This window comes from Tamandua tetradactyla, chromosome 6 (assembly GCF_023851605.1).
Source record: "Tamandua tetradactyla isolate mTamTet1 chromosome 6, mTamTet1.pri, whole genome shotgun sequence".
Taxonomy (NCBI): domain Eukaryota; kingdom Metazoa; phylum Chordata; class Mammalia; order Pilosa; family Myrmecophagidae; genus Tamandua; species Tamandua tetradactyla.
In genome coordinates, this window is record NC_135332.1 from 146,794,358 (window position 1) to 146,812,404 (window position 18,047).

Sequence of the window (18,047 nt, forward strand, 5' to 3'; positions counted from 1 at the left end):
GTAAAGTATCAGTGGTAGAGTGAGTTCAAATAGAGTTGAGAGGCTACTCTGGAAACTGCTCTTAAGCAAGCTTCAGTTAAAACCTGCTACCTATCATAATCTGCCAACCCCCAACGAGGACCATTCCAGCCAATCCTAAAGAACACCTAGGGCAATATGTAAGATTCCACAAGGGTTCCAGGCACTAGAGTAACTTTCCAGAAACCTACAACCTCCAGATGGGTCCCTGGTCCAGATAAGTCCTGAAACCTAGCCCAGCCTCTCCAGAACATCAGATTGTTAGTTCCATCTCCTACCCCTATTACTGACAGACCCTTCCAATGTGAAAAATTTAGAACTGCCATAGCCCAAGCACCCCTAAAGAAAGGGATGGAAAGATCAAGGGTGATGGTGGAGTTATATGGAGAAGATAGGATTTAATACCACTTAATTAACAGGTGGGTTCATCACAGGGTATTAGGATCAGGAGCATAGCAAGGAATCCAAGCAGATCTTGCTAGGTACACCATCTGATACATTACTTGATTTAAAATAGTTTTCAGCAAATCCTAGAGGTAGATCAGTAAAAAGGCCACCATGGGAGATCACTGACAGAAAAACCTAGATTTGGACTGTAGTTTATCCTAGGAGACCTCGCAATAGAGGAAAAGAGGGACATATATGCAAGCATATAGAGTAATATGCAGAATAGTGATGGAATAGACACTTAACATCAGCTCAGGTGAAAACCAGAAATGAAATCTTGGGAACCATTCCAAACTGCAAAGCAGGCTATCCTTGTTAACACAGAGATATTTTCCAGAAAAGAGGGAGAAGGGGCTTTAGGCCCTAAAGTTCCTTATTAAAACATTATTACTTATATACATGGAAACAAAATCAAACTTGGGAAATTCAAATAAAATAAATATTTACCAAGGATCTCTAGAGTGCCTCGCTACTCAAAAATGTGGCTCCTGAACGAGGAGCACAGGCAATCATCTGAGAACTTGTAAGAAACAGAGACTCCAAGAATCAGCCCAACCTACAGAATGAGCATTTTTAGTAAGATCCCAAAGTAATATGAATTCATATTAAATTTTGAAAGGCAATGTACTAAAGGTCACCAGAAAGTTTTAGTTTTAAACATTCTGACTCAACATTTATGTATAGTTAGGGAAATTACTGAACAAATGGAAAAGATGAAAGAGATTTAAGAGTAAATAAATGTCTTATTAGGAATGTTTTCTTATTGGATTGTTTTAGACCTATCCTACAGAATATACCTGTAATTGAGACTAATTTGACATTTAGATTATACAATTATACAGTTATTATGCTTTTACTTTTTTGCTCCCCTAGCCCAAGCCTTTGGAACAAGGAGAAAGATATAGGTTCTTTTGTCTTGACCTTATTTAAGGCTGTATATTTAGAAAGAAGAAAAAAAAACAGTATTGATGTCTACAAAAGGAAAAATAAAAATTCTTATGAGGTTACTGTATTATAATAAAACCGTGCCTTTCTAAAACAAAACCCTACAGCTATATGGTGTTACCTTAAAAGTTTAGAGAAGCATATTTTATTTTTTTGCATGGGCAGGCACTGGGAATCGAACCCGGGTCACCTGTATGGCAGGCGAGAATTCTGCCACTGAGCCACCGTTGCCCACCCAGCATAATTTTTTAAAGTACATACCCATTGTTCTAAAAAAAAAAAAAAAAAAAAAACTCTACCATTTGGATAACATGATACATACATAAATGCTTACTCAAAAGTTTTAGCAAACCAAACATGACATTTCCAGAGAAAGAACTCATCAGAGCCTGTTACCAGGTAGAGATTTACCTGCTAGACTGATCAGATGATGGTCGCGGTGGCAGTGGTTCCACTGAAAACAATTCTTCACTGCCTTGCATGGCATCTATGCTAGTACTAGCCAGAGTAAATGGTGCAGTTGGGCGAGCAATCCCCATTCTGACGGGAACAATCAGTGATTCTGCTACATTACACAATTCTTCTACAGCATAAGGTAGCAGTGCCTGGAATACACGCTTGCATTTTCCAATTGGCTGTGGAATAAAGTTGCTAAAGCAAAAGTGAAAATAGAGGAATCTTTTATGAAACTTTTCATATATATGATGATATATCACTATCACCAAAAAAATGTGTGCAAAATGACATAAGAGCAAAACTTAAAAAGAATGCCTTACTTTTTCTTTTTGGATGAAGCCATTTCCACACTTAGAATAACAAAAACTCTTGCCACTGAACGCAGAAATCTCATTGTCACAGCAATAGCTTCTTCTCTACGTCCAGGTGTATACTTATTTTGGAGTTCTTTCACTAGAGTGCCAAGTAGAGTATCTAAGAGCTTAAAAAAATTATAATCACTCTATTAATGTTGTGACATTTCAGAAGATGTTCATATGTTCATAAAGTACAAACTTCTAATACTTTTCTAATAGTAACATCTCATAATAAAATTACAAATTTAACCAAGACATTTACAATGCCAACGATCAATATATTCAACATGCCTACCACTGTGCTTGACATATAGTGAATCTTACTTGTTTTCTTATTCTTAGTCCCATAGTCCTATGCATATCAATTAATATTTAAAAGAACAATACCAAATGTATCAGAGGAAAACTATATTTCACTCACTAGAGGATACTTGCCAAATCAGAAAGTAGATTTAAACACTTATACTAACAAATTCATAATCCCATCACTTTTAGTTAACCATTAGAGAGAACTTATCATTTCTCTCTAATCTCTTTACTATGTGTGCTTTATAATAATTACAGATGTTCACTTTTTAATGTTGACTCTAAAACATTTATTTTTAAGTTGGCTGCATTCCATTATTATTGCATTCAGAGTATTTTCATTTTTAAATTTTACATAATCCTATGGTTAAGATTTTGTCTTTCTTATATTGTAAATTATTTCTTTAGGAAAAATTCTGAGGAGGGCACTGGTATTTTATGGCTCTTGGCATTGCCAACTTGTTTTTTTAAAGAGTATCCAATGCAGTACCACCCCATCAGTGCTTGAGCATGTTCTTTATACCAAAATCTAATCAGTGCAGGGTTTTATGGTTTAAAATTTTTCCTGATTTCACAGTAAAAAGGTGTATGTACTTAAGAAAAACAGGCAGTAAGTTACAATTAATTTTGAACATTATTTCATATGTTAATGTACTGTTTATTTAGACACATTTTATACAGAATGAAATAACTCACTTATTCCATTCCCCTTAATGTACTATTTAATTAGAGCTTATCAGTACTTAGCCCTTAAAGTACTATTTAATTAGAACATATCGGTACTTTGGAGTTTGGATTAATAAAATCATGGGATGGTAAGAAAGAAAAACATACTTTTCAAATGCTTGTAATAAACATTCAAAGAATTTACCAAAATATCTGCTGTACACTTGACTATAAGGCAATGAGTGAAACAGTCCAGTCGAATTGTGCCACTTTGCTGATTGAGGTATACTTGTTCTTCAGGTAAAAGATGGCCTATCCTACTGCTGGCACTGAGACTTAAGGGGAAAGAAAAGATAGAATAATATTATATTAGCCTCCACTAACATGAGAAATAGATAAATCACAAAATGTTTAATGAATACATACGGGTCTTTATTCTCCTGTGACCCAAACATAATCATAGATTTCAAGGCATTCCAGTCCTGTAGAACACGCTCCAATGCAAGCTGGGCAAATCTTGGGGGTTCTAAATCATGATCAGGCATATCCGAATCTAAAAATTAGAAAAAGAAAAGTGGTGCATAGGACAGAAATAAAACATTTTGCATCTCATGTGTCATAAATATCAAATTTATTCACCTTCAGGATTGGCTGTTTTTCGGTTACGATCCTCCCTGATTCGAGGTGGTCTATACTGACAGTGTTCTACAGTCTGCCTGGCAACTGTCTGTACTAAAAACAGTAAGAGGTGTTCTCCCCTGCAAAACAGAACAGTGTTATGAAAAAAAAAGAAAAAGAAAAGGCTGCTCAGGTGTGCCATGTTCTTTTCAATTTAACTTTCTTTCTATTCTAAAAATACTACTTGCCTGCTATTTGGCAGAGTGACCAGATTAGTGGCCGTGAGCAGGCGGTAAAGTAGATCAAGACGAGCAGATTTCTGTCCGGCAATTAGAGTTTTACATTTACACTTCTCCCAACAATCACAATAGGCTGTTGGTGATGTCCGTTTGAGTCTAGAAAGAATTCACAGACAAGTCCAAAAACTGAAATTTTAAAAATATACAAAGGTCCATGTTGAAATTATAGAGGCACAACTCATCGAAGCTGGATAGAACCCTTGTTGAAATGTGTAGTGTAATTGTTAAAGCTTACATAACAAGAAATAGTACTTGGTGGTATGAAATCTATATGCAAAATACCCATGAGAAGATGTAAACTGTAATGACTCTGGTGCAGTCACTTCCTTTGGAATATCTTCCTGAATTCCTCATAGACTTAATTTCATTTAAGTGGTCCTCCTATATGTATCCAATGAATCCTCTTCCCCTTTATAGGCATATATTTCTTGCTTATGTCCTCTACCAGGACTAAAAGCACTGCAAAGGCAAGAACTACCTTATCTACCAAAACTCTAGCATATAGCATAGTGTAAGTAAGCAGTAAGCACTCAGTGAATAAACAATTCTAAACAATTTATCATTCTTAGATACTAAAAGGAAGACAAAAATATTAGCCAAAATTGTTAAATAAAAATTATAAACAAACATCAGTGCTTCACTTGTCCTATACAATTACTTATTTTAAAGCACAACTTATGGTTTTCACAATCCAATTCTCTATAAAATTATAACAACTTCACATCTGCAGCATACTTATAGCTGACATCCCTAATGATGATCCTCAAGCATTAAAAATATATTTTATTCCTTCTGAAAAACTAACAGACTACCCATGGTAACTCTACTGCTGGATGAAAGGTTACGTCACCTAGGTGAAGAAGAAAATAAGGGACATGCCAAACATTCACCATGATTCTATTAATGCCTGTGGCCAATTTCCTTCTGGTAGACACCACTACAAGGGGCCTGCAACCTGGCTGGAGAATTCAGACAAAAACATTCTGCAGATGCATATTTCTCAAAGGACTAATGTGATCCTAGTCACAATGTACGACTAGCATATTAACTAGTTTTATTTAAAGAGGGTTTATGCTAGTACTAGCAAAAAATAAACATTTCTAAGAATACCTTAAATTAAAAAACACATTTTTATAAACAGACTTAAAGAGGGCAATGAGAAACCCTCATGCTTTCAGAATTCTGAAACAATTAAAACATGATTTAGTATACATTATTTAAATACAGAGACCAGAATTTTAAGTTTATAATTTTAAGCTAAAGAAAACCAGAATGGTACTCACTTGCAATCATGACCTTTATGACAAACCCTTGCACATTCTGTACAACAACAAAGTGACTCCAGCAAACCACAAGTGCGACACTCAAAAATATCCTAAAATTAAAATGGTATAGCTTAAAAAATAATTACATGTATAGCCTATCATAATTTTATCTACTATTTCTTAAAACAATTCAATACCAATGGCGGCAGATTACACTTAATGCTGTGCTCCAAAAAACAATCATAGAAGGGAATACTGAACATACATTTTAAAACATCATAAAACAGAGATAGAATTATTATCAGTGGGGCCAAAAACATTTATATCATCTGAAAAAAGACAATTATAATCTATGTTATAAATTATGGTTCAGATTATACTACCCAGTAAAGATTTCCAATTTTCATGATATTTCATGTTTAACAACCACTCCGCCTTATTTTACTTAAGAATTAAATCAAAATTAATTGTCTTTACTCAAAGTAAGGGGAAATAGCAGACTTTCAATTCCAAAGCTGAGAACTGTAAATCTAGGGAAATGTAAAATATATTACCTGGTTAATGTGCTCTGCACCAGTCCATGTAAAACTGCAGGTATCATTACAACATAAGACATATAAAGGAGAGTCATCAGGATTGGTACCTGATGGGCAAACCATTCCCATAAATACATCTTCCTCTTTTTCACTTGAGGATATTTCAGCTAAAAAGATTAAGAACACAACAGTTCTTATACGGAAAGGACTTAATCACAGCCATCTACAACTTTCCTCAAACGTAAAAGTCCTAACATATACATGATACAAATGAGAAACTAGTATCTATTAATTTAAAAAAAATGATATACAAAGACACATGCAAGGAAATCCAGTCAGTTCTGGAGCAAAATAAGGCACAGCATAGTATCATCACCATAACCCAAAACTACCTATCATGACAACACCAAAATACACACATCAACCATCTGAATCCTTAACTCTTAGGAATCCTTAACTCTTAGGAAGTTAAGATTCAAATCCTAGCTCTGTTTAGCAAGTTACAGGTAATCCCACATATTAATACCAGTATTTTTAAAAGATAATTAATCCGTTATTTTTGGAGGGAGGGTATGCTGCATGGTGGGGTCAGGTTTCATTATTTTTCCATGTGAGTATTTCAATATTGCAGCACCATTTGTTGAATTTTTGTTTGTTCTGCTTATTTTCTTTGTTTGGGGGCAAGTGCAAGGACTGGGAATCGAACCTGTGGCTCCTGCATGACAGGTGAGAATTCTACCACTGAACTACCCTTGCATCCCCCTATTAATCTTTTTGAAAAGCTGAATGGTAGGAAAATTTGTGTTGTATGTTTGGGGGGGGGGGGGGGCATGGTCCAGGAATTGAATAAACCCAGGTCTCCTGCCTGGAAGGTAAGCTGGAATTAGCATTCTTTTTTTTTCATTTTTAAAATGTTTTTATTGACAAAAAAAAAAACAATGTACAAACAAATTAAGTTTGAATTATGCTATTATTTAGAAAGGTATCTTTAGAAAGGATCTATTTAAATTGAAAAATAAGCAGCTCTGCTTACCTTTTGCAATTTTCTGGGCTGTTTCTAAGATGGTAATCGCAGCAGGATAAGCTCGGCCACTCACGGCTGACATAAATGGGGTCATCCCTCTTGCATCCCTTAAAAAAAAATACATAAAATATTATTTCTCTTTCTCATTATAAAAGAAATACCTTTTCATGATGAAGCAAAAACTGGTTTGATTTTAAAATGTCCCATAAGTCAAACCGTTATTCCGGTGTAGTTTTCCGGTCTTATCTCATTTAAATAAAAAAGCCATCTCTGTGGAATCTTTTTAAACCATGTTCTCTTTTTCTTGGCTTTAGTGATATAAAGAATAACCCAGCAAGAGCTCTGGAGTTAAACTGCCTAATGCTAAATCAAGGTTTTAACACTTTCTAGATATGAGAATAGTCAAGAGAATTTTGGTGAGGATATTAAATGAATTAATTTTAAAACTTTTAGAACAATGTCTAGCAAATAACACATACTCAATAAAAATTATATATATATATATATAGTTCTACCCTCTATACCCACTTGCTTGATATGTCTATTTGGACTGTCCCTATGTTACCTTGGATTCAAAATAGCTAACAATTAAAATCATCTTTTTCCCCAAACCCGCTGTCTACCCCTAACTTATTTACTTCAGCTGAGACAATGTGATCAATGTTCTTCAATTGTAAAAACATGCCCACGCTTTAGATTAAAACCAAAACAAACAAAAAAACATTACTTCTCTCCCCAGAGGAAGCATAAGCTGGTTGAGAATAACGGAATCCTCTTCATTTTCAAGAAACATTTATTTATTTTCTTTAGCTTGAAGTTATAAAAGCCAAATCCAACAATTCACACCTGGGTTTGGAGAAGGGGCAGGGAATCCTTACACTGAAAATCCTCAATATACTTCTTCAAATTTCTCACCACACCCCCCACACGCCCATTACCACCATGATCTAAATGAGCTTCACTGCTGTGATGTATTCTCCTAACACTTTTTATATTATACTGCCAAACAAAATTAAGAAAATATATGCGACTCGGAAAATTTTATGAGTAACTTTAAGAAATTCCTATATTTATAATATAAAAAGAAAAAAGAGGAGCAATTTGAGACTCTCTATGCCCATCACCTAAAAGTCAGACAAAAGAACTCTGACTCTCCTGATTTATATCAAAGATGTCATTAATAACATCAGCGTTTTATGTTATTCAGAATGGCATTCTGAATCTTTTCCAGATATTGTGTATATTTTCTCAGATAATGGGGGGAAATATGAACCAATGTGAGGATATTAAAAATGAAGGAGGTGGAAAAAAATTTTTAAAAAATAAATAAAGGAGGGTACATGGTGGTTCAGTGAGTGGTAGAATGACTGCCTTCCACATGGGAGAACTGCGTTCAGTACTCAGAACATGCACCCCAAAACAATAAAAAATAAAAATAAAGGGCCAGTGAAACAGAAATTAATTATGGGAATAAAATGCAAAGTGTACTAAAAAGAAAAGGACTAAAAACATACCAATAAAATTTTAGACAATTTGTTTGGGGGAAGTGCAAGGACTGGGAATCGAACTTGGGTCTCCTGCATGGCAGGCGAGAATTCTACCTAACATATAAATACACATACTATCCAAGTCAACATAAAAGTTGGTTTATAGTAGTGTTGAGAAGGCCCCACTTTCACTGAAGAGAGCTTAGTAGCAGAGGGAATACATAATGCTGAATTATAAATTGTTTTAAATTCACATAAGGTTATCATTTACATTGCAAGGAAGATGTAAACAATAAAAGTAGCTAAGCTAAACATAGTAAAACTTCTTACTTGGCAGAGAGTAGTTCTCGTAGATAGGGCTGCAGAACAACACTATCACATAACAACTTTAATATAAAATGAGCATTTGCCTTTCGATCCTTGGATTCTACTACAGATGGCTCTGTGGAAGGACCTGCAATTAAATACATCCATTTGGTAATAAAACAGAAATAATAAAACAGAACAAAATACTATTCTGGAATAGTGTATAGGCATACAGTATAATCCACTAGCTAAGAAAAACATTCTATTATCAGTAATAAACGACCTACTTCATTACACAGAATTTTAACATTTTAACACATATTTCAAACTTTAACTGATTTCTAAATGGGTTTATATATGTACCAGAAAATTAAATGCTTTTTAAGTAAAGAAAAGTCTTCTTGAGCTATCAAAGCGTGTATCTGCAGAAACATAAATGTGAAGTATGCCCTGTTTCTCTTCCAATTACCTAAGCAGATAAAATACTACAGTTTCTTACCTGGAATGGTAGAGGTGCTTGGTCCTTGACCAGTGCCAGTCGCTGCTGTGGTAAGAGATCCCACAGCGGGGGCCAGGATAAAATCAATGTCACCATCTTTCAGCAAACAGAATAGTAGGATATACATCATTATAGACAACATATCCCTAAAATGTTCTCTTAACTGGCCTTAAGGCTTTTCACAGCAAGCCAAAGGTCAAATCAGAGGTTTAAGCAGAAATTTTTTAAAACTATGAAAGAAGAAATCCACAAGGCATTGTGGATAAATAAAGGATCAATAAAGGATCTATCTAGCTCCTTACCAGTATAGAAATATATCAGTAAAAGAGATGCCTGACAGAAGTTTCCAGATTTTTAATTTTTAAAGTGTAAATCCCTTAAACCAAAATTTCATAATTAAATTGGTTAAATATTCATTATGCTACTTTCAAATATTTCAGACTACTAAACATCCCATTAAAATATTCAATTTCTTTTGTCATGACCTTGTCTTTTCTTTTTGTTAAACACCAAATGAAAGAATAGACCATACCAGGATCCATTGCAGGAGGGTCAGGAACCCAACTAGGAGGGGCGATGGGAGGTGAAACTGGATCCTGATGGTCACTGGACGAAGCTCCAGCTTCATGTCTGCCCAAACCAGCGGCTCTCAACGAACGCCTCATCATCTCCCGTAATCTCAAACTAGAAGAACATCGATGAAAACCAGAGTTCACTGCCATGTCTAAATATAATGAAGAGGTGCAAAGAACTTCTCATCTGAGAAAATCAAAGTATTTTTTACAGGCAAACACACCAAGCAAGAAAAGTGAAGCACAAATGCCAATTCTGAAACCACGGAATAAGTCAGTGAAAGTTAGTAATAAAAACTGAGGGCCCCTAGTATCCAGTTCAGCACTAAAACCACTATATTAAGCTCCTACACAAATTAAAGCACAGGGAACAAAAGTCGCCATGAAGTAGGATTAGAAAATATCTTTTCATACAGTTAAGATAAATTAACTGATGAGTATTAAAAAATAATAATCAATAATTTGATTACTGTACCTTGCGTATAATCAATAAATGTAATAATAGACATCAGCAAACATACTAATTAGCACAAAACCAACAGTTTTGCCTCAGTCTGTAGCATTTTTGTAAATATAGACACTCTCTAAATCCTTTGTGATTTCAAAAGCAATTGAACTAATACTATCCATACAGTGAATGGTTTTAAAACCAAGACAAATTTAGATTTTCTTTTTTTTTTGCATGGGCAGGCACCAGGAACCAAACCCATGTCTCCAGCACGGCAGGCGAGAATTCTGCCACTGAGCCATGGTTGCCCACCCTAGATTTATTTTTTAGTACAAGAATTTCTTGAAACAGTATAACTTGCATACCAAGGAAATTAATAAATGAAACAGGAGCTTGTAAAATGTGTTGTTAGATTAATAATGTTTGGGCATGATGCATTTTCTCCTGCTATACAAAAAAAAAAGTACAGGCGTGCACATCACTAAAAAGAAAAAGAAATAATCATGATAACAAACCTCTTAAGGGAAAATGATTACTCCCTGGACAAAACTCTATACTTTACCTCTGAATAAAAGCTTACAAAGGCTAAAGAGTTAACACATTAAGAACTAACAGCAATCAATGAGAGAGCACATAAGACAAATCCCTTAACTTCAGCTACAATTGTAGAGCTTCTAAGTGGATGAAGAGTAAAAACTCAATTTTAAGGGCCAGGCAACACATAAGGGACTTCACACTCCCATAAACATTTAATGTTAAAGATATGGCAATTCTGATTTGCAAAGTCTAGTATCTTACTAAATGACTGTAATATGTCTCTAAATAAGTAATTTAGAAATATTTTTTATTAATGTTTGAATCTCTAATTGTGATTTTCTTTCATCCTAGGGCAAGTGTATTTTTCCATATTAAGGCATTTTCAATATTATAATGAAAAAATTTTTTAAAACATTTCTAACGAGGCTGCTTTTAGAAACACATTCACATAAAAGATTTATATATGGCAAAGCACTTTTTGGAATAGAGATATTCTCTGGAATATTCTGCAAGGTAAATCTGATGTCTTAAGTAATGTATCAGTTATTAAGAGTAGTGACTATTTTAAAAACCTAAAGTTAATTCTTTTATACTATCAATGTCTTCTCTCTCCCAATTTATATTTGAGTTTAAGATTTATTTTCATAATATGGACGGGGAACAGGGCACTGTGATTATTTCAGTCAAGGAAACCTCTGTCCAAAGACATCACCCACAGAGAAACACAAGCTCCTTACCATTAACAGCACATACAAGGGTGACTGTTCACACTGTGATGCTTCTATACCATTTTAATTAGCTCATTATACTAACGTGTCTTACTCAAAACAAAGAAGAAAGAAAATCAGCAATAATCAGGAAGCATGGCAGATAGCCTGAAAAGAAATGTATGTTTGGGTTTATCAAGAGGAATGCTTACACCAGTATCACAATGCCTACTGGGCTAGGCAGGTAAAGTAAATTGAAAATAGGGAAGTCAGGTGTAAGTAGGGAGCAGTGGCAAAGCAGAGGCTTACAAGCCCACTTAAAGGCATTCAGATTTTAAAGAAAAAAGATTTTTTGTTTTAACATTGCAGAGGCCAAACAAAACATGTGGGCTATTCTCCAACTCTAGCTTAGAGTAGGTTAAGAATAAATGTAGATAAACTGAGACCATCGTCTCATCTTGAACTTGCAAACTCCCAAGTTTGTTGTTCTGATGCAGTCAATTCAGTATTAAATGAGGGGGTCTTTCCTTGTCATTTTAAAAAATTGTCCTTAACCCTTTTTCTTCATTTGGTCTTGGGAACATTTAAGTACAACACCCAGCTCCTCATACAGATTCTTTAAAAAAAAATAAAAACAAAAACAAAAAGAAAACTATTCTTCAAGATGTTGTACACAATTCATGAAGATTCACCTGTATCCTCAGTGGCTGAGGACAATACTGAGGAGATACCACCTTGGCTGCTAAGATTCAGAGTTTTGACATTTCTTCATACAGACTTGCCTGGAGTCATCGTATTTTCTGACAATATGGAAGAATTCAAGGTTGATGTAAGTTCCTCTTTGTAAGCACGTTATATCCATGCTACAGAAGCCTTAGAATCCAGTCATGTTCAAATATACCACTGTGACAAAAAAGCGAAGGTCATGTGTCTTCCAGATTAACAATCTCTAGAGTAAATACACCTGCAATCAGATGCATCAATCAAGCTTTCCACTAAATCTGCCCTTTGTACTCAGGAACTATGAGTCACATAACAAAACTTCTGAGTCAAATCTCATCTGAAGGCATTTAATAGCACTCCAATATTGAAACTGCATCAGTTTTGAGCTTACAGCTCATGAATCCCAGCCTGTATACTCATCAAGGGGCATCGCCTAGAAAATCCACTGTAGGCTAGAGATGGGTTTCACTTCAATGAAGCAGAGTCTGTGAACTTCCTACTGCCCGGCGTAGATAATAAGACTCCTGTGCTTTCATCTGTTCAATCGGCAGCCCTGAGTTTGAACTGGTTAAGAGCACTGCTGTGAAATCTTCGGCAAATTCCTCAAAGGAGCTTACTCAGCAAATTATTTCTGTGAGCAACACACTACCCACTCTTGAAGCTCCTTTTAGTCTTTGCCTTCAAAATAATCCTTACATCAAAAAATGATGGCAGCACTGGCATTGGACCAACCATATCAGAGTCCAACTTGAAAATCTGTATTTTCCCTGAGGAAATGAAATACCTGAAATAATTCAGACACTAATTTCTTCATGAAGAATTAAAGTGCTTCGCATTTTAGACCAAACACTTTATCTGCCTAGTATAGTCCTAAGTAAATAATTGTCGGTGATATTTTCATTTTGTACACTCTACATAATGTTCTTTTTTAAGCTATAATTTGGTTACCCATAGGTTTTTTTAAAATTTTCACTTCAGGATGTATTTGAACCTAGGAAGCTATCAACTTGGTAACCTTCCTGGTGCCAATTTAAGAATAATGATTTTTAAAGGAAAAGATGACTATGGAACAGAAAAGAGGGAAGGAATGTCCTCATTTTAAGTACGCTTACAACCTATCACATTGGCATGCAGTGGGCAGTGCCATTAATTACATGGATAATCAGGAATTTTGGCTATATAGCATTTGGAATAAATATGATTTTTCGTGTAGAAAGAAAAATAAATCCTGAATTTTTTTATATTCCTCAAATACCTTGCAATTTCTAATGGGTCATAAAGGGTTGATTATCCCACAACTCAGAACGCCTGAAAATAAAAACACCATACATTTGTGTAAAACAGTACACACCAGTCTTTCATTTCTTCCCAGATCAAGACATCTGAGAAATTAACCTAAATAAGCAAACCAAATATAAAAGATTGATGTTCTTTTCAATAATTGTATTATTTGTTCTCCAACTAAAGAAAATAGCTTCCTAGAAAATAAAAATGATGAATTTAGAACACAATGAATCAAGTCTGAACTACATATCTAAATTACCTCAAATTTATTAAGTGTCCTAGACACAATACTTAAATTGTAATTTAGATATTCTCAAATATATTTTCCCAGGGTGATATATTAGAAGGAATAAAAATAAAAAAAAAAAAGAACCCATCAATTCACACATATGATAGGTAAGAGATTACTATACATTTTTTTTCTTCCAACTAACTTTCCTTGTAAAAATCACATTACCTTCGGCTACTTGATGATCCAGCCCGATTACCTGGGCCATTACTTGAAACAACTGATATTGCATTTGCAATGGCCTCAACAGCAGAAAGCCTTTCAGCAAATGTGTTTCTTTCAGAGCGCTCTGCTTCTGAAACAGAAGAGAAAAAATTGGAATTTGAACTTTAAAAATAACTAAGAGACTAAGTATGCACAGGGCTCTAGATGATACGTGCTATATATTTTAATGTTCTAATTCACATATTAGAAAACCAATAACTTAATTTTTCATCCTTACAGCAAAATTTAAAATACACTGAACTGTGACCTTTACTATTTTGACTTAGTTCCTTATTCTGCCTTAATTTTCAACACCCAAAGGTCAAAAATAAGATCAGAAGGCAGATTGAAATTGCTTTTACTACTAAGGAAGGAACAGGATTCATATGTCAGTATCTCAGTCTTGGTTTACATAATACTTATAATCCTTTTGTGACTCAATGATAATGAGATAAACCTCAGAAACCTGCAGACCACTATTCAAACAATGTAGCTACCAAAGTATCCTTAGCAGAATTCAAAATAAGGAAAAACATCATGAATTAAACAGTTGCACTTTAGGTTTTCACGCAGTCTCCCCCTTCATTTAGTCAATTAAAAACATTATGGCAAAGGCTTGTTTAGTTTCTAAAACATTTTAACAACTCACTAGATTATTCTTCCCTCTACATTCTGCAAATTGGAATAAAAGCTGCCTCTCAGTATAAATTGGTTTAACTTGCTAAATAATTTCCATGGTAAAAAATATCATCTGCAATTGATAAAATCAGTAAAGCTCACTAAGTATTATATTTACAATATGTATATATCACAGAAAATAGGATTTAAGACAACAAAAACATATTGATAAAAAATTTTATTTGCTCATGTTGCATACCCATGCTGACAAGAGGATGTGGATACACACTTTTACCTTCTCAGAGTCTAAACTCTAGGCTTCTACAAATCAAAGTAAAAGGACACACACATACTAAGTCTTTAGAGTGATTCGCTTATTCTCTTTCTTTAACATTTGCTGTTTCCCATCCTGCCTAAAACGTCTTTTAAAGATCTTGTTATAGAGTTCTTAACCTCACCCTCTTCTTCTTTAGTTTCTTTATTGCTGGTTGGAAAGCAAACTGATACACAAGCATGCAAAATATTTCGATTTCCATCACATCTGTGGCTGATGAATGTCTGTAGCATCTGTAGACTCTGCTCTAAAACAACCGCTTGCTCAAGATTCATGAGATATTGTCGACAGGCCTCATAGTCACAGCGTAGAATATGCTGCATTAAGGTTTGTTTCTGTGCTCAGACAAATTAAGAAAAAAACTTCAGTTAATTTTATTAGCACATTATATTATGTCAAAAGAAGCTGAATTTAAGAACAATCTTTAAACAGAATATAAAACTGACAGGAATACAAAAAGATTGGTAAACTTTGTAAAGGACCAGTAAATATTTTTAGCTTTCCAATTACTCAACCCTGACGTAATAGCAGGTAAACAACCATATACACACAAAAAATTGCCATGCACAAAAGAACGGAGTGACCAGATATGGCCTGCAGGACAGACTATACCAAACCCTGGTTTACAATGTAACTGTACCAAGTTAGAACCCTTTTAAAAGAAGGTTAATTAAGAATGAGATAATAAACTTTATTCCACATTATTTTCATCCTATTACGTTCTTAAAGATTACTACATTACACTGTTCTCCATGAGAAACAAAACCTCAACTACCCCAAAATCATGACAGATCAAATCCCCAAAGTGACAACTAACAAGGCGGTGCAACAGTGGCTCAGTGGCAGAATTCTTGCCTGCCATGCTGGAAACCAGGGTACGATTCCCGGTACCTGCCCATGCAAAAGAATAAAAAGTGACGACTAATATACACGTTTGTTGGGTGGGCAGCGGTGGCTCAGAATTCTTCCCTGCCATGCCGGAGACCCGGGTTCGATTCGTGGAGCCTGCCCATGCCCACAAAAAAACAACAACAACAAAAAAACGTATTTGTCATCAAAGACATGTTAACATAAAGATAGAACATATCAAGCTACCTGATCGAGAGTAGCCGAACATACCAAGGAGTTGAAATGTATTTCTTCCAAAATGTAAAACTATAGTTATGGGATTTTTAATGGACTGAATATAAAAGTTTTTATAACATATAAATTGTTCATTTCAACTAGAACTAAGAACAGAAAGAAAGCAGGCAGGAAAGAACATGTGGGAGAATAAAGGGAAGAAGGCATCTGAACAGTGAGCCTACTCCCCACAAGGAAAAATGCACCCAAAAAGCTGTTTTCACCACTTAGCAGATATAAGATAAGGTATTTTGATTATGGAATTAACCATGGCTCTGAAGTAAGCCCATAAATAACAAAAGTTCCATTTCAAGAGTATGAGGTAAGTTAGTGAAATACATGCATATATATATATGAAATATATGTTTTAATCAATTTGTTGAGAGAATATACCAAAGTCTCTCCAAAGGACAAAAGCACAGTACATTCAAAGCACTAATATAAAGATAGTTTGTTGCATACTACCATGATGTAAAACGTTCTCAAACAATCAGCCAGTCATTGGTTGGATATAGCTATTCCACAGGGAGGTCTCATTGTCATCCCGCTGCCTGTTCACAGGCTCTCACACTTAAAGTATCAGTTCTCCATCTCTACATGCTATATGTCTCACTCATGCTTATAACAAAGGGTAGAGAGTGTTCAGTAAAAAAAAATTCTCGCAGCTCTACTGTGTCAAACCCTAGTAACTGAGGTACAAAGATAAAATGATGACACACTTAATCCCTACCCATGGAATAACGACTCATTTTATCTCTATCATCAAGATGCTGACAAAGTACAACCAAATGCCTATGGAAGCACTTGCAGTAAGATATAAATGAGTAAAGGAGGCTGGGTGAAAAATAATACACCTAGACAATAAACGCCAACTAATACTTGGTCTGAGGGCAACAAACTCTAAGTAGCAGATACTGCAATGAATTAAATAGACCAGGTAAAGCCACTAAAAGAGACAGTCAAATGTTTCCAGTTGGATTATAGGCTTAGTGTTACCAGATCTAATTTTTAAAGAGCAACTGAAAATGTAGGTTTTCAATATCAAGAATTTTAAATGCAGAGACCATCAGGAGATAGAAATAGGGTAAGATGTTGGGTAATTGGAGCTGAAGGGATACAGACTGTGCAACAGGACTGGATACAAAAACTCAGAAATGGACAGCACAATACTACCTAACTGTAATACAATTATGTTAAAACACTGAATGAAGCTGTATGTGAGAATGATAGAGGGAGGAGGGCTGGGGACATAAATGAAATCACAAAGAAAGAAAGATGATAAAGATTGAGATGGTATAATCTAGGAATGCCTAGAGTGTATAATAATAGTGAAATGTACAATGTACAATTTTAAAAATGGTTCTGCATGAGGAAGGACAAAGGAATGTCATTATTGCAGGGTGCTGAAAATAGATGGTAATTAATATTTTAAAATGTCACCTTATGTGTGAGACTAAAGCAAAAAATGTTTGTTACAAAATTTATATTTTGACTAGTGCATTTCCTAATATAACTTATATAGATAGTTTGACTGAACACCATAAGTACTTGGAATCTCAGGTAGGACATGAGATTTTGTTGGTTTGTCCAGAGTGATGCCCCAATGAATCCCAGAGTGATTCGATCAGTGAGTGGAAAAGTATTTGCAAAGCCCCCTTCGGGGAATGGTGAGAACGGGGAGAAATTCAACTTCCCCAAGTTGAATTCTTGATATTCTCACAAGCAGTGTGGACAACCAAAGCTATAGGCTGAGCCCCCAGTCTTGGGGCTTGTTCATATGAAACTTAACCCCACAAAGGATAGGTCAGGTCTCTTAAAATTTACGCCTAAGAGCCACCCCCAAGAGAGCCTCTTTTGTTGCTCAGATGTGGCCTCTCTCTTCAGCCAATATGATGAGCAGTCTCACCACCCTCCCCCTCTCTATGTGGGACACGACTCCCAAGGGTGTGGACCTTCCTGGCAGTGTGGGACAGAGATCTTA

At 35.1% G+C, this 18,047-nt stretch overlaps 1 protein-coding gene across 5 annotated transcripts in view; it reads right to left on the bottom strand.

Moving 5' to 3' along the window:
- The window catches only part of UBR5 (ubiquitin protein ligase E3 component n-recognin 5), a 152,132-nt gene that overhangs the window by 45,356 nt on the left and 88,729 nt on the right, over positions 1 to 18,047 (bottom strand). For 4 of the 5 annotated variants that reach the window (XM_077167397.1, XM_077167395.1, XM_077167398.1 and 1 more), the window contains exons 21-34: positions 15,069 to 15,279; positions 13,957 to 14,083; positions 9,761 to 9,912; positions 9,229 to 9,324; positions 8,754 to 8,877; positions 6,946 to 7,043; positions 5,931 to 6,079; positions 5,395 to 5,486; positions 4,061 to 4,207; positions 3,834 to 3,952; positions 3,621 to 3,747; positions 3,400 to 3,529; positions 2,187 to 2,347; positions 1,822 to 2,061 (exon numbers count right to left, since the gene is read on the bottom strand). In XM_077167397.1, coding sequence (XP_077023512.1) covers positions 1,822 to 2,061; positions 2,187 to 2,347; positions 3,400 to 3,529; positions 3,621 to 3,747; positions 3,834 to 3,952; positions 4,061 to 4,207; positions 5,395 to 5,486; positions 5,931 to 6,079; positions 6,946 to 7,043; positions 8,754 to 8,877; positions 9,229 to 9,324; positions 9,761 to 9,912; positions 13,957 to 14,083; positions 15,069 to 15,279 — 1,973 coding nt within the window. The remainder of the gene's footprint in view (positions 1 to 1,821; positions 2,062 to 2,186; positions 2,348 to 3,399; positions 3,530 to 3,620; positions 3,748 to 3,833; positions 3,953 to 4,060; positions 4,208 to 5,394; positions 5,487 to 5,930; positions 6,080 to 6,945; positions 7,044 to 8,753; positions 8,878 to 9,228; positions 9,325 to 9,760; positions 9,913 to 13,956; positions 14,084 to 15,068; positions 15,280 to 18,047) is intronic. The other variant, XM_077167399.1, reaches the window with a different exon arrangement.